The sequence below is a fragment of the Bubalus bubalis genome, chromosome 6, assembly GCF_019923935.1.
Source record: "Bubalus bubalis isolate 160015118507 breed Murrah chromosome 6, NDDB_SH_1, whole genome shotgun sequence".
NCBI classification, from domain to species: domain Eukaryota; kingdom Metazoa; phylum Chordata; class Mammalia; order Artiodactyla; family Bovidae; genus Bubalus; species Bubalus bubalis.
In genome coordinates, this window is record NC_059162.1 from 80,242,899 (window position 1) to 80,258,631 (window position 15,733).

At 42.1% G+C, this 15,733-nt stretch overlaps 2 protein-coding genes across 5 annotated transcripts in view; one reads left to right on the top strand and one right to left on the bottom strand.

Annotated features, from left to right (window-relative positions):
- JAK1 (Janus kinase 1) overlaps nucleotides 1-9,752 on the top strand; it is a 135,658-nt gene extending 125,906 nt beyond the window's left edge. For all 3 annotated transcript variants that reach the window (XM_006058920.4, XM_006058921.4, XM_025288539.3), the window contains exons 17-25: nucleotides 1-152; nucleotides 2,456-2,606; nucleotides 2,723-2,817; nucleotides 3,885-4,077; nucleotides 5,029-5,153; nucleotides 5,498-5,670; nucleotides 7,209-7,326; nucleotides 7,581-7,691; nucleotides 8,334-9,752. In XM_006058920.4, the coding sequence (XP_006058982.1) occupies nucleotides 1-152; nucleotides 2,456-2,606; nucleotides 2,723-2,817; nucleotides 3,885-4,077; nucleotides 5,029-5,153; nucleotides 5,498-5,670; nucleotides 7,209-7,326; nucleotides 7,581-7,691; nucleotides 8,334-8,444 (1,229 nt within the window). In that variant the 3' untranslated portion in view covers nucleotides 8,445-9,752. The remainder of the gene's footprint in view (nucleotides 153-2,455; nucleotides 2,607-2,722; nucleotides 2,818-3,884; nucleotides 4,078-5,028; nucleotides 5,154-5,497; nucleotides 5,671-7,208; nucleotides 7,327-7,580; nucleotides 7,692-8,333) is intronic.
- The window catches only part of RAVER2 (ribonucleoprotein, PTB binding 2), a 137,264-nt gene continuing 128,738 nt past the window's right edge, over nucleotides 7,208-15,733 (bottom strand). For both annotated transcript variants that reach the window (XM_025288541.3, XM_025288540.3), the window contains exon 12: nucleotides 7,208-11,962. In XM_025288541.3, coding sequence (XP_025144326.3) covers nucleotides 11,816-11,962 — 147 coding nt within the window. In that variant the 3' untranslated portion in view covers nucleotides 7,208-11,815. The remainder of the gene's footprint in view (nucleotides 11,963-15,733) is intronic.

Here is a 15,733-nt window from a genome sequence, read left to right on the forward strand (position 1 = left end):
AGTGCATAGAGCGAATCCCCTGGATCGCTCCCGAGTGTGTTGAAGACTCCAAGAATCTGACTGTGGCTGCTGACAAGTGGAGCTTTGGAACCACACTCTGGGAAATCTGCTACAATGGCGAGATCCCCTTGAAAGACAAGACACTGATTGAGGTGAGCGCCTGCTTTCCAGTTGGGAGCTGAGTTAGGGCCCCTTGAACGCTCAGGGGCGTCTCAGGAATTATCAGGAAACCCCACACTGTGAGAGGAGACGTTCACGGGTTTGACTCTCCTCCATAGGCTTACTGGCTGTGTAACCTCACACGTTAGTTTCTTTGGGCCTGGATTCATCATCTATGAAATGGAGATAAAGAATACCTACTTTGCAGGGTTGTTACGACGATTAATCAAATAATGCACATAGAGTGCCAGGTATATAATACGAGCTCAGGAGCTGATTCTAGCATCTCAAGATTAACACACAAGTATTCATGAGTCCCTCCTGTGTACCAGGCATTGTCCTAAGTTGAAGCTAGGGGTTCACAATGAAAGAGACACAGGCCTTACCTGCCCGTAGTGACCTTAGGGTCTAGAAGGAGAATTGGGCTAAAATAGCAGTAAGGATCTGAAACCATCACCCAAAGAGCCATGCGTGTAGGGTAGGGTAGTGTCATTACTCTTGTTTTACAGGTCAGGTAACCGAGATGCAGGTGGCTCCTGGCCTGGGTTCCTCAGCTAGGGTGCACAGCTTCAAGGCTGACTCTTGCTTGTTCACTTGCAGAGAGCTCGTAGAGCTTTCTAACTCTAAAGGGGTACTGCAGTAGCAGTTACAGTGAAGGACCACTGATCCCGACTCAGTGATTTGCTTTCTGGAATGTGCTGTGTGTGTTTAGCGGGGCAGGCGTCACTTGTAGCTGGGAGGGAATGATCCAAGTCCAGGGGAAGGTGGCGTTTCAGACGTCTACAGGAAGCAGTAAGTGGTTCCATTTGCCTGGAGTGTGGAGAGGAGTGACAGGTGAACAGGTGGGAAGGGTTGTGTGAGGTCAGGTTTCTAGAGGCCCTGAATGCCGGGGTGTTGTGGGACGGTGAAGGGCTTGGAGGCTGGGCCGGCATGGTGCGCTTAGACGGTAGTTAGATGGACAGGCTGAGGAGACGGCAGGGCACTGAGTCCCCTGCGGTGCTCAGTGGTGAGAGCCTGAGCCAGGAAGTGGCAGTGGGGATTCAGTGTGGAGAGTGCGCTTGGGGGAGATACCAAAGAGGCTAAAGAACCTCTAACCAGTTAATCTTCTGACAGATGAATGTGGTGCAAGACTTGGGCAAGAGGAGTTAAGCTAAAACCCATGGAGAAATCAGCACCTCTGTAGATCTGCTATTTGGAATTTTCAGGCAGGACTTTGGGGAGTAATTTTAACTTCCTTGGAAACAAAACAGCATACCATTTGCTGCCAGTATTTTTGAGCACCTTGTGTTTACCTGGGGCTGAGTAGAATATGGAGACAGGGTAAGCAAAGGTCTGCACTGGAGCCTAGAAGAGTGAGCGATACTCCAAGGCAGGGGCAGCCCTCAGCTCCCTCATTCTCTCCCTTTTCCTCCTCTCCTCTGGAGCCTAACTCCCCACCCCTACACCAGGATCCACAGGGACCACAAGAGAAACCAGTACACTTGAGATTCAGCTACAGACCAGAATCTGGAGTGTAGTAAATTTACTGAATTTTTTTAATGATTTAAATAAATCAATCATTTGTTTCAGAATTTTAAAGTAGTAACCACTTGATGAGAATTTGGGAAATAGAGAAAACTATTTTTAAAAAAGAAAATATTAATCACTATATTCCAGTCACCCTTGACTAATATTTAACACTTTGGCATATTGTCTTCCTGTCTGTTTTTATCAATTTTTTAAACAAAATTGGGACCATGCTGAATCGTTTTCATTTAATGTAATTTCCTATATGATTAAATTGATTTAAGAGTTCATTGTTTCATTAAATTCTAATGTACTTAATTTAACTAAAATTAGATACTTGGCCTTGAGGTTGTTTTCATATTTGTAATGTTCTGTTGAATTTTGCAGGGAATATCTTGAAATATAAATCTTTATTTATATCTGACTTATTTGTGAGTCATTCTGTAGTTGCAATTAATGAGTCAAAGAGTTTGAAGAATCTGAAGATTTCTACACATGTTGCCAAGTCATATTCCAGAAGGTTGCATGACTTTGCAGGAATACAGCTTATTTGGGACTGGGTAGGATATACTGCGTATTTTCCTTGAATTCAGACTATTTTTGTATCAGGACTAAGATTTTCCACAGCTGTGAAAAAAGGCAACAGCAGCGCTCACATTTATGAAGTCTACCCTTAAGCAGAGCTGTTGGGAATTAAATTAGGGATTGTTAGGTAACTCTTTCTGACCTGGGGTTAAAAGGTTTGTGGGTGGTTCCTTTGGTTTCTTCAACGTGGTCCTCTTCTTTGCAGAAAGAGAGATTCTATGAAAGCCGGTGCAGGCCAGTGACCCCGTCTTGTAAGGAGCTAGCTGACCTGATGACCCGCTGCATGAACTACGACCCCAACCAGAGACCCTTCTTCCGGGCCATCATGAGAGACATCAATAAGCTGGAGGAGCAGAGTAAGACTGCCTTAAGTTGTTTAACCAAGACCAGCCAGGGCCTGGGGGAGGGGGTAACATCTTGAAGCCTGGAGGGGCATTCACTCCTTTTTAACATGTTTTCTCTCTTCTGTTAGATCCAGACATTGTATCAGAAAAAAAGCCAACAACTGAAGTGGATCCCACACATTTTGAAAAGCGGTTCTTAAAGAGGATCCGTGACTTGGGAGAGGCAAGTTTCACTCCTGACCATTCACCTCTCTGGACATCTAGAGCCATTCTCCATTCTCTCTTGTTTCAGGTCAAAGTTTATAAAAGGAAGCATCTTCCAGTGTTTTCTCAGGGATTGTGTGTTTCTCCATCTGACAAAGAGTGGCAGCGTGCACATGCCTGCCTGTTCATGCACACAGGACATTAGTCAGCACCCTCAGGAGCTGCAGCTGTCCCTTTTTTTTTTTAATAAGGGACAGAGAATATAAAGGGAGAGGCCTAGGGGATGGGTATAGATACAGTAGAAATAGAACAGTCGCTGCCTCTGACTTTTTTTGGGAATATGTATCCTGTGAGGCTGCTTAAATGAACGGGTGGATTTACTTCACAGAACACTGAAATAGAATGCTAGCTTTTCTTCAGGACCTTGAATGGCAGTTCCCTAACAGTAAATGTGACTAGAGAAGCTACTGGATTTGCATCTTCATACAGATTTCCTGTAGTTTATAAAGACTGTCCCATCTCGGGTGCCCTGTGCAAGGCCGGGTGCTGGCACTCTGCAGGCAGTGGTCCCGCTTCCTCACAGCATCCCTGGGTTCACCACCAGTGTGTACACGAGCACCTCTGGAGCCAGCTCGGAAGACTGGGTGACCAGGCCCACCTCACTAGTAGGTGGCTTAGCTGGGCTCTAATGCCCATCTTCTGAAGACTCATGCCTTGCCTTCTGTAGCCACATTGTGGTGCCTCCTGTGGCGTGGACCCAGGGCTGTCAAAGATGCCATGGTTGCACCACCTGACACTTATACTTCCTTGTGAGTTACACGTTCACGGAAACTAGGATTGATGTGTTGGTTCACCAGTCACCAGAGCCTTTTCTTGTCTTAGCGCAATAATAGAAGAAGGGATGGCATGTTAGCTAAGGGGGGAAGGGCACAGGGAGTAGGAAGAGACCAGGTTAGAGCTTGTTACCTGCGGGTCAGGCTGTGTGTGCCCTCCCCGGCCTTCAGAGGAGCAAGCCTCATCTTTGAGTGTGTCCTGCTGACCCAGGCTGGGGCCTCTCTGATCAAGCATGTGCATCTTTCTCTCCAGGGCCACTTTGGGAAGGTAGAGCTCTGCAGGTATGACCCTGAGGGGGACAATACAGGGGAGCAAGTGGCTGTCAAATCCCTGAAGCCCGAGAGTGGAGGGAACCACATCGCTGATCTGAAGAAGGAGATTGAAATCTTAAGAAATCTTTATCATGAGAACATTGTGAAGTATAAAGGCATCTGCACAGAAGACGGTATGTTATGCAAAATGTGGCTTGTTTAAAGACTAAACGGCTGTCTGGGGTCACATAAAGGCTAGCGCCGAGCAGCCCATACCCTCAGCCTCATCTGGGCTGCCTGAGTGCTAGCTGATAACTGCCAGAGCTCTAGGACTTCCAAGCCATACGCACCGTCAGATCCCTCAGCAGCTGCAGAGCTTCCGAGAAGACTACCCAGCCTCCCTCCTAGGCAGGGATGATTCCAGCATTGTTTCTTTAGGTGGCTACTACACGCACACTGGGGATTAGATTTCCCCTGTCCCAATACTCAGCACGCTAGGCCAGATGAAACTGACACCCACTCCTCTCCTTTATCTGCTTTTCTGATCCAACATTAGGCAGGGCATTTAGTTTTCTGGTTGTCTAAATCTAAGTGGCAAGTAGTGTTTACTAGTAAATGTATCTTTTTTACAAGCCACTACAGCACTCATGTTATTGTACTTTAAAATTTGTAGTGAAAATGATGTGGCTCATGATTTTTTAAAATCATTTGCCGAGTGCTTTGCAGAACACAACGTTGTCTGAGTGAATGGTGACAACCCTGGGGTAGGTACCCTGGTCACTCCTGAGGATCCCAAGTCTCTGGAACCTCTGGGGTTAAGCAGAGGTTAACCTGTGGTTGCCTGTGGTTTCAGGGTCGATGCTGAAGTCAGTTCAGGTCCTCTGTCTCCAGAGCCTGTGCCCTGTACTCTTCCTTCATTTGACTGCCTTGTACTGATGGGTTAGATTGAGGGCAGGAGAAGAGGGCGACAGAGGGTGAGATGGTTGGATGGCAGCACTGATTCAGTGGACATGAACTTGGACAAACTCTGGGAGATAGTGAGGGGCAGGGAAGCCTGACACGCTGCAGTCCATGGGGTTGTGAAGAGTTGGACACGAGTTGGCGACTGAACAACAACTGATGGGTTTTTTTCCCCCCCCAAACAGGTGGAAATGGTATTAAGCTCATCATGGAGTTTCTGCCTTCAGGGAGCCTTAAGGAATATCTTCCAAAGAATAAGAACAAAATTAACCTCAAACAGCAATTAAAATATGCCGTTCAGATTTGTAAGGTAAAAAGGGAAAAAAGAAAAAACATGGTAAAAATTTAAAAATCAGGCAGTCTGTCCTGAGTAATTGGTTTGTAATTAGGCTACATGTGGGAAACTTTCTGATAATTATACTGTTTATTTTGTTCTGCTTGATGTGGATTGAAATTAGCCTCTACTAAAAAAGTGATGGTTTCTTTAAATATGAATCAGGTTGGTCTTACTATTTTTGCATAAAAGTGAAAACAAACAAAGTGATACCTGAATGAAATGACATTTGTGTCTTTGTGCGTGTTACAAAGCAGCAGACACCGAATCCCGCCTGATTCGCTGTCAGCAGCGCGCTCTTCCTTGCTTCTCTCCCGCAGGGGATGGACTATCTGGGTTCTCGGCAGTACGTTCACCGGGACTTGGCAGCAAGGAACGTCCTCGTGGAGAGTGAGCACCAGGTGAAAATCGGGGACTTCGGCCTCACCAAAGCCATCGAAACCGATAAGGAGTACTACACAGTCAAGGACGACCGGGACAGCCCCGTGTTTTGGTAACTGAGTCAAACAGATTCCCTCAGCGCTTCAGAGGGCTTCCTCTGTCCTGACAGGTCCTTTTTAGATATGTTAAATTCTTTTATTAGTCCAGATTAGAAAAGACTTAGATCATTTGGAATTGACTAATTTTTGCCTTCAAGAAACAGCTCTTAAGCTGTTTCACTGAAAGCCACATACACGGCAGTGTCTGAGTTTCAAAGACAACATCTTCCAACGAAGAAACCTAACAGCAGTCAGCATCTCTGTCTTCCCTTGAGAAGGCATTCCTCCGACAGTTCTTGAAACTGTTAGCAGCCAGAGTAGTCACAGCCATGCAGAGGAAGCATGGAGGGCAAGTATGAGTGGACGAGGAGGCTTTGGCAGATTCAGGGAGAACTCAGAGCAGAGGAAAATCCATGGGAGGTCCTGGTTGGAAGGCCGCACCCCGACTTCGACCCCTCTCAGTCTGGAACACTGTCCAAGGGGGAAGCTGCTAAGTCTGCACTCTGCCCTGTCCTGTAGAACTGACCAGCACTGCGGGTGCATCGTACATGGGCGAGCTGGGTCTCTCCCAGCCAAGGACGCCAAACCTCCATTTATTCATTGCACATTCAATGGATACATGAATTCACTTATTCAAAGGACTACCTAGGAAGCCCCTGCTTTGTGCCAGGTACTAGAGATTCGAGGGTAGATAAGATGAGCGAGTTTAGACTTTAACGGGTGAGGCAGCTAGTTTCATGGTGCCATAATCATAGACGTGTTCGGGCTTGGTTTTTCTGGAAGTTCTGTTAGGCTAAGTCCTTAAAAGATTCCTGGAGGGTTGTAAAGATGGGTAGAAGGAGGCATGTGTGTGATGACAAGAGTGAGACAGAGCAGTGGCTGTCCCAGGAACTGGAATCAGCTCAGTGTGCCTGGATGATAAAAGGTCTCTGCAGTTGCTAAGGCAATGCCCTAGACACTTGAGTTTTGGAGCTGGGGTTTTGGGGTGCTGTTAGAAGGATTAAGGATGGGGCTTCTGTTTAAAAAGATCACTATGGGAAGGAGAGGAGCAAGATTGAAGCCGGGAGTCTGATTTGGCGAGGGGCATTGATGGCATGAACTAGGGCTATGATTTGGACAGTGATGGTGGGGTTTAGGAGCAGTGAGTAGGTTTGAGAAGTATTTCTGAGACCGGATATGGGAGTATCTCAATTTCTGGCTCAGGCAGTGGGTAACATTCACCCAAGCAGCAGATACTGTAAGAGGACTGGGCAGTTAGGTCACTACTCACTCACTGTGACCTTGCAGGCAGATAAAATCTGGGCCTGTGGTCATCGCCTCCTGCCACACCCCTCCCCAGGGAGAGCCTGTGCTGCGTGAACTGAGGGCCCACAGGGATACTGTTCACGTCAGGTGTGCACCGGGGCAGCATATGTGTGACTAACATATAGCATACACTTACGTGTCTTCGAATGTTATATTCTAAGAAGTCAGCTCTCTAGGCTGAGTTACTCTCATGTTTTTTGGTATGTCCTTCCCAGGAAATGAAGTTTCATGTTCTGCTCTCTTTCAGGTATGCTCCAGAATGTTTAATTCAGTGTAAGTTCTATATCGCCTCTGATGTCTGGTCTTTCGGAGTGACTTTGCACGAGCTGCTCACTTACTGTGATTCAGAGTCCAGTCCCATGGCCGTAAGTCACACTTGTCCTTTGTTTGAATCTGGCCCCCAGTGAAAACGTGTCCATCCCTCTGCTTTGTAAGTTTGGTTCATAAAGAATCAGTGTGTTGTAATGGAAAGGAAAAGCGTCTTGGACTTTGAGTTACTAAGGAGAAAAGCCCTGTTTGTTTTCATTTCCAATTCTAGAAATCCTACTTGAACCTCTCTGGAGTTCATATAAATATGTGCAAAAAGTAAAATATTTCATTTGATTTTTATTTTTCATAGTTGTTCCTGAAAATGATAGGCCCAACTCATGGTCAGATGACGGTAACAAGACTCGTGAACACATTAAAAGAAGGAAAACGCTTGCCGTGTCCACCAAACTGTCCAGATGAGGTATTTATGGGCCATTTCGCAGTAATAAAACTGTTTTCACTGCTTGCATTTTAAAATAGATTTCTGATGCTGAATTTCGGCCACCTGAGAAAACCATCTTTGGGGCAAATGACAACCACACACTGTTCAAAGGAAGGAATTCCCTTCAATAGTAGGCTTACCTCAGTGAGCACCCGAAAGGAGCATATTTTGATGTTACCTTATTGTGACAGTCAGTTTTCTGTATTTCTAACTGAACTGCTTTAAGACTAATTATTTAGACTATTTAAATACATTGAATAGTATGTATGAGCCAAAGAATGAAGCAGCCAGTATGGAAATCTGTAGTCTAAACTGAGCTATAACATCACCCTTAAATTGGCTTACAGTAATTTGTGACCTGGATTTTTTGCAAGGTCAGTTAAGCCATGAACTTCTCAAATATTAAAATACTTATAATATTAAATATTACTATCTAATACTTACTTACAGATGTGCCACATTTTCTATATTTTAAGTTATTCAAATACTCTTGTTTTATAGTAGGACTTAAGGAAACTCATTCACATTTTCAAAATTATGTTCTTGATGTTTCTATACTTAAAAAAAAAAAAAAAAAAGCTCCTAAACGTTTTTTACCGTTTTTTTTTTTTTTTTAAATAGGTTTATCAACATATGCGAAAGTGTTGGGAATTTCAACCATCTAATCGGACAACCTTTCAGAACCTTATTGAAGGATTTGAAGCACTTCTAAGAAGCATGAGTAACATTTAAATTCTAATGTGTATCAAGTCCTCCTACCCCCAACCAGTACCCAAGCCATTTACAAAAATTGTTACTGGAAAAAGTTTGTATTCTGTCTAAAAAGATACCAGGGTACGTATCCATATATAAGGCACATATTAAGCATATTACACATGCTTAATATGTGTAAGTACTTCCTCTTTAAATCTGATACCTGTAACATAGTGACAACCAAAATGTTAGAAAGCACTTAAGCACTCCTCCTTTTGGAAAGAATATATCACTGTTTGGTTAGTTTACCATCACAGTTGAGTACCAGAATGGGATTTCTCAAAATAAGAGGAGCTGACCAAAGTAGTCTCAAGATGATTGTTTTTTCTTAGCTGCCAGTTGATATGAAATATTTTTCTGGCACATAAAGATAAGGATTGATGAATTTAGCCAATACTCTAATATGCCCTCAAACTTCAATATCTATACCATGATAGATGAAACATTCTTGAAATATAGATACCAGTTAGTATACTATTGTCTCTATACAAAGATGAGTGTATTCCTGTCAACAGTAGGACATCAACTTTGAGTTGTTTTTGCAGTGGCTTAGCTCCTGTCCCCTTGGGTGACCAGTGGTACCCATTTTTGAGAAGACTGGTCATACATACCCAGAGGGGCAGCTGTGGAATAGATACTTTGCTGCATGACGTTAATTCTTGAGAACTAAACCTGTGCCAGTGCTTCCCTAAACAGTATACCCTTTAATCAGAACCGAGGCCAACAACCTGGATACATGCTTTTCAGAAATGTCAGTGTATATCCTTTTGTAACTCGACCACTTTGGGGCAAGCTGTTCCAGCATTGGTTCTGGATGCTGAGCGCATATATACCATGTACATTGCACTGTTCTTAGAGTGTTTCAGTACTTACCATCCATCTACAAGAGTCGATCACTATTTTGACCATCACCCTATTGTGCAAAACTTGAAAGACCCAGCCAGAAGACTATGGAGTTCAGGATCCACTAGGCGGTTTTCAGTTTGCTTGGAGACTGCTGGGTAATCAAAATGTCAAATCTGATTCAATGTGAACTATAGATCTTTTTTTGACCAAGAGTCTGCAAAACTTTTTGTTGATGCTGTCTATTATTTGTTTGATATCATTATTTTTCCCCCTTGATCCTGAAAAGAGAATTGTGTATTGATTCAATGGCAGCAATAAACTGGCCATTTATAAATCTGTTCAATAACCCTGCATCACAAATGTCTCTGTCTGTATCAAACCTGTGGCCACTCTCTATGCACTTTGTTTACTCTTTATACAAATAAATATATGGACCCTTCACATGCATATGCCTTTTAATATTAAGAGTTCATTTTCAAAGCATTACAAACAATTTGTTTACATAGAAAAATAACAGTATGGACTGGTGGGGAGAGCATGGGTAATAGTCCTTATACTAACACCACTTGAGTCATGTGTCATATCTCTTATGTCCCAATGGGGCACAGGCCAGTATGGATAGCAGACCCACACCTGTTAACTCAAAGTACCTTTTAGTTCTTTCAACCTCTTTCTGCTTGTATTTCTAAAATTTCCATCTTCGTCTTCTACTGTCATAGAGTTATGACAAAGCACTGAAGAGGCTTAATGCAACAGGAAAACAAGAAGTGCAGAGCATGGGGAACCCATTTTTCATCTGCTGAGTCAGAATTGAGTGATGCCCATCCTGATTTGGTTATTTATAGGTAGTATACTTACTGGAAATTATCTTAGTTTAACTTTCTAGCTGTCATTTGCCAGAAGAAGTTAATATAAGCAATACATTACAAATCATATATACCAGTTTTAAACTTCTAAAACAGGAGTGATACCCTCTATTATAAAGTCCCTCAAATACAAGATACTTAAAGATCTGATTTCAAAAAGACTAGGATCACTGAGACCCCCTAAATTCTACATCATCAATTAGTGTTTCATAACAAAGAACAAACTTAGACATTCTGGATAGCAAAAGGGTTTCTCATGCATTTTGAATACCAAGGTCTTCAGGAAATGGTGATGTCAAAAGTTATGTGCAGTAAACACAGTTCTTTCGAAAGGAAGCTGGATAAAACTGGGTTAAACACCTGGATAATTTTTCAGCCTAACACACTGCAACTGAATAAGAAACAAAGCAGAGAGTGAGGTATAGCTTATTATCTAAGAATGGTTATAAATACTGTTACCTCATAAGACCCCTTTAGAAATGGCAGAATTGACTGCTTTACTGTGGAAATAGGGCATTTGATGACCAAAACGTGTAAATTAATCATCACTATTCTACAAAACAAGACTTAGAAACCTATGTTTATTGCCACTTACTTACAAATCTGTTGCAAAATTTAAGTCTTTTTGTAGGTGTAAAATAAAAGGATTAGGGAATGAATGGTATTAGATCAGGAGTCTGTGAACTTTATAAAGGGCCAGATAGTAAATATTTTACGCTTTGCAGCTACTCAGCTCTGCCACTGTAGCACAGAAATTAGCCATAGATGATATGTAAGTGATAAGCATGGTTGTGTTTGAATAAAATTTTATGTATGGACACTGAAATATGAATTTCAAGTCATACTTTTTTTTCCTCCAAACATTTAAAAATGTAAACATCATTCTTAGCTTGCAGGCAGTACAAAAACAGGTGGAGGACTGAATTTGACCACAGGGAGTAGTTTGCCAACCCCTGAAATTATTACTAGATCACCAAAGCTACTTAAAAAAATACCTTTTCCCCCCCACAAGAGGTATTAGTGGTAAATAATATACTAAGCGTAAAGCATCGGTAGTGGTGTATACCTTGGATGTCACCTCTGTGTTTTGAGTTTTACAGCGCATGACTGGTATCGGGGGGTGATTATGAAGTTTTCATGTAGAGTATAACATTACCAGTCACTGCATTTTGTACTTGCACTCTAATTCTAGTAAAAGTTCTAAAAATTTGTGAATGAGATTACTTCCAGATCAAGTAAATTGAAATGCACACTGGCTTATCAGAAATGTATTCTAAGGCTTGGGAAACCAAGAATGTTTCCCATTTTATTGCTTCACACTTCTATATATGGTGTCAAAATTATTCCCAGTCCTAAACAAGGAATATTGGAATATATGTTAATTTCCCCAATGGACTAAGTTAATAGCACATTGATTAAGATGTGTCTAATTCTAGTGGAATATGTCCTCAACTGATGTCTCTTATTGCTACTTACTTTTTTTACTTGGCAATTCTGCCTGCTGCACAACACAGTTCGTTCTGGGAAGTTATAAACCCGTAATTTAAAGGATATGGCTAGTCTGAATGTAGTTAAGGCAGCGATGAACAGCAGAGATACTGCAAAGAACCTTATGAGTTTATAAGGAGAGAACTTAACTCAGTACACTCTCTTCTTTTTTAAGTAGGTTTCCATGTAATATGCTCCTGTGCCCTGAGAATGCTGGTCAACAAATTCCACTGAACCACCTTCTGGGGCAGAGACGAGATATGATGAGCCTCGCTTTTCATTTCTTAAAGATGAGACCTATTAGAAAAAGAAACCAGAACTAATGCTAAAATCTAAAGTAAAATTGGTTGATTCATTAAAGATATTTATAAGAAAAGCAATTCTACTTGTGATTTGGTATAAAAACAGAATAGCAGGATAAATAACAAAGTTGTAAAAAAACTATACAAAAGTTTCTATATCAAAGTCACGTGAGGAACTTTTGAAAAATACAAAGCAGCTTCTTAATGCCCTCTTTCCCCGACTCCCCACATTTTCGGGAAAGAAAAAGTGACACTGTAGTTGCTTCCGCTGTTCGTATGTAGAATCAGAATACCATATTCCTCTGAGGAAGGAGCGTGGCTAAGGAATTGAACTGCATATCAAATTAGATGTGAAGTTCATCTAGTAGCAAAAGACGTGGCAAGAGAATAAACTAGTAGGTGCAAAAATGAGCAAATGATGTCAACAAAATAGCACAATGCAACATTCCAGAGAACAGTAGGAACTCCAACTTTAGTCTACAAAATAATCACCTGGAAAGCCTGTTAAAATGCAGATTTCTGAGTTCTATCTCAGATATTCTAATCCAGAAGTGTTCATGATAAGAGGGGCCAAAATGTTCCTCACAAGTAGTCACAGTAATCGATATGATAAATCTGATTATGTTTCACAACTCATGACCACCTAATTCCTCCCAGTTGTAGCTTGGATATTCCTTAGTAAGTTTGTCACACATAGTATTTAATATACAAGAATGTAGAAATCAGTATGGTACTGGCACAAAAACAAATATAGACCAGTGGAACAAGATAGAAGCCCAGAGGTAAACCCACACACTTAGGGGTACCTTATCGTTGATAAAGGAGGCTTGAATAAACAATGGAGAAAAGACAATTTCTACAGTAACTGGTGGTAGGAAAACTGGACAACTGGGTGTAAAAAGAATAAAATTACAACACTTCCTAACACCATACACAAAGATAAACTCAAAATGGATTAAAGACCTAAATGTCAGTCCAGAAACTATAAAGCTCCTAAAGGAAAACATACGCAGAACACTCTGACATAAATCACAGCAAGATCCTCTAGAGTAATGGAAATAAACAAATGGGACCCAATTAAAATCTAAAGCTTTTGCACAGCAAAGGAAACAATAAACAAGGTGAAAAGACAACCCTCAGAATGGGAGAAAATAATTGCAAATGAAACTGACAAAGGATTAATCACAAGCAGCTCATGCAGCTCAATACCAGAAAACAAACAACCCAATTAAAAAGTAGGCAGAAGACCTTAATAGGCATTTCTCCAAAGAAGGCATACAGAAAGCCAACAAACATGAAAAGATGCTCAACATTGCTCTTTATTAGAGAAATGCAAATCAAAACCACAAGAGGTATCACCTCAAACTGGTCAGAATGGCCATCATCAAAAAAGCTACAAACAATAAATGCTGGAGAGGGTGTGGAGAAAAGGGAACCCTCCTACACTGTTGATGGAAATGTAAATTGGTACAGCCACCATGGAGAACAGTGCAGAGATTCCTTAAAGAACTAAGAATAAAATTACCATATGACCCAACAATCCCACTACTGGGCATATTACCCTTAGGAAACCATAACTGAAAAAGACACAAGTACCCCAGTGTTCACTGCAGCACTATTTACAATAGCCAGGACACAGAAGCAACCCAGATGTCCATCACCAGATGAATGGATAAAGAAGCCGTGGTACATATATACAAGGGAATATTAGCCATAAAAAGGAACACATTTGAGTCAGTTCTAATGAGACTGGATGAACCTAGAGCCTATTATACAGAGGGAAGTCAGAAAGAGAAAATATTGTATACTAACACATATATATGGAATCTAGATAGACGGTACTGATGAACCTATTTGCAGGGCAGCAACGGAGACACGGAACAGACTTGTGGACACAGCGGGGGAAGGAGACGGACGAATTGAGAGAGTAGCATTACTGTGTGTAGAATAGCCAGCCAGTGGGGATTTTGCTGTGTGACAAGAGGAGTGCAACCCAGTGCTCTGTGACAGCCTAGAAGGGTGGGATGCGGGGGGAGGTGGGGGCGGTTCAAGAGAGGGGGGACATAGACACCTACGGCTGATTCATGTTGCTGTATGGCAGAGGCCAACACAATATTGTAAAGCAATTATTCTCCAATTAAAAACATTTTAAAAAAGAATGTAGAAATGACTCATAAGGAAGGCGTCTAGAAGTGCAGAAGAGCCTTCTCACATTACAATTAAAATTAACAATAATGGCCATAATTTTTAAAACCAGATTCAACTTCAAAGGGGACAGACAAGGAGTCTGTCTACCCTTGTAGATAAAGCCATTCTCAATCACCCATGGTAATTCATCCAAGGTAAAGATGACCAAGGAGGCTCTAGAGCGCCTCTCCTCCCATGGATATGCCAGATGTACACACATGTAGAACAGTTCCTTCTAAAAAAGATCCAGAAGCTAGCTGAGCAGCTCTTACATATTAAACAAATGAGAAAATACCAAAATAGTAGGAAAGGCTGAGATACACTCTCATGATACATCCCAACCCTGGCACAGCACTGCATCAGGAGAGAACTCCCAGTTCTTAGCTTCTCCCTGAGCACTGAAGCATTCAGACTCCACCTCTAGTACTCTTAACTTTGAAGACTCCCACTTGAGGCACAGGTTCCCCAAAATCCTTAGCCCTGGAAGCCAACAGGGCATGTGTATGAGATCCACAAAGCTATAGAAAATAAACATTCGTGATGGTCACAGCTCACTGTGACCCGACCCTCAGGGCCACGTGCAGAGGGAGCAGGTAAAAGAGTCCATCTCCCCATCTCCCCCTGTAAAAGGCTTATCCATATGCTTCAAAAGCTGCTGCCTAAGACCTAGCTCCTAATCTAGCAGGTGCTGGGGGCAGCTGCAGTCTTCCCCAGAGACTGAGGAAGTTGAAGGACACCTCTCCCATCTCCTTCCAGCCCACTCCAATCACTAGTCTCTCCCTGGAAGGAGTTTTTACACTGCGCCCCAACTTTTATGCCTGATACCCAAGGAGCTGTCCTGAGCCATCGGGCTTTGAAAGCCAGTGGGGCTTGCATTCGTGAATTCTACAGGATTATAGCAAACAGAAATACAATTCTAGGGCTTAGGCATCCTAACCCCTAGTGACTGTACGCCTGTGCTCAGCACAAAGGGAACAGGTAAAAAAAAAAAAAGCCTATTTCCTTTTCTCCCTGCACAGGGCTTAACTGCATGCTCTCAGCTGCGGCCTCAGGGTCCAGGGTCTAATCAGCCTGCATCTAGGTGCTAACTGTAGTCCCCACCTTTGGATATACAAGTCTTAGCATATCCTCTAAATAAGCCACTAAAAGCAAAGAAGTAGGCTCAAAGAAAATAGTCACAAAGGGTTGAAAGCCAATTAAGAGCTCAGGCTGGGCTGAGCAACAGGGTTCATCTCCTACAAGAGACCATTCATTCAAGACTGGAAGAGGTGGCTGTTTTGTATAATGCATAGAGACAATAAAAAAGAAACAAAGGTAATGTTCCAGATGTGCCATGATAAATACCCAGAACAGATCTAATGAACGAAGTGACTTACCTGAGAGTTCAAAATAATGGTTGTAAAAATGCTCACTGAGGTCAAAAGATCAATGCATGAACAAAGAATTGCAACAAAGATAGAAAATATTAAAAACTGCTAAATAGAAATCACAAAATTTATGAATATAACAAATGCAAAATGAAAATGAGACATCACCTCACACATGTTAGAACAGTTATCATAAAAAATTGGACCAAGCA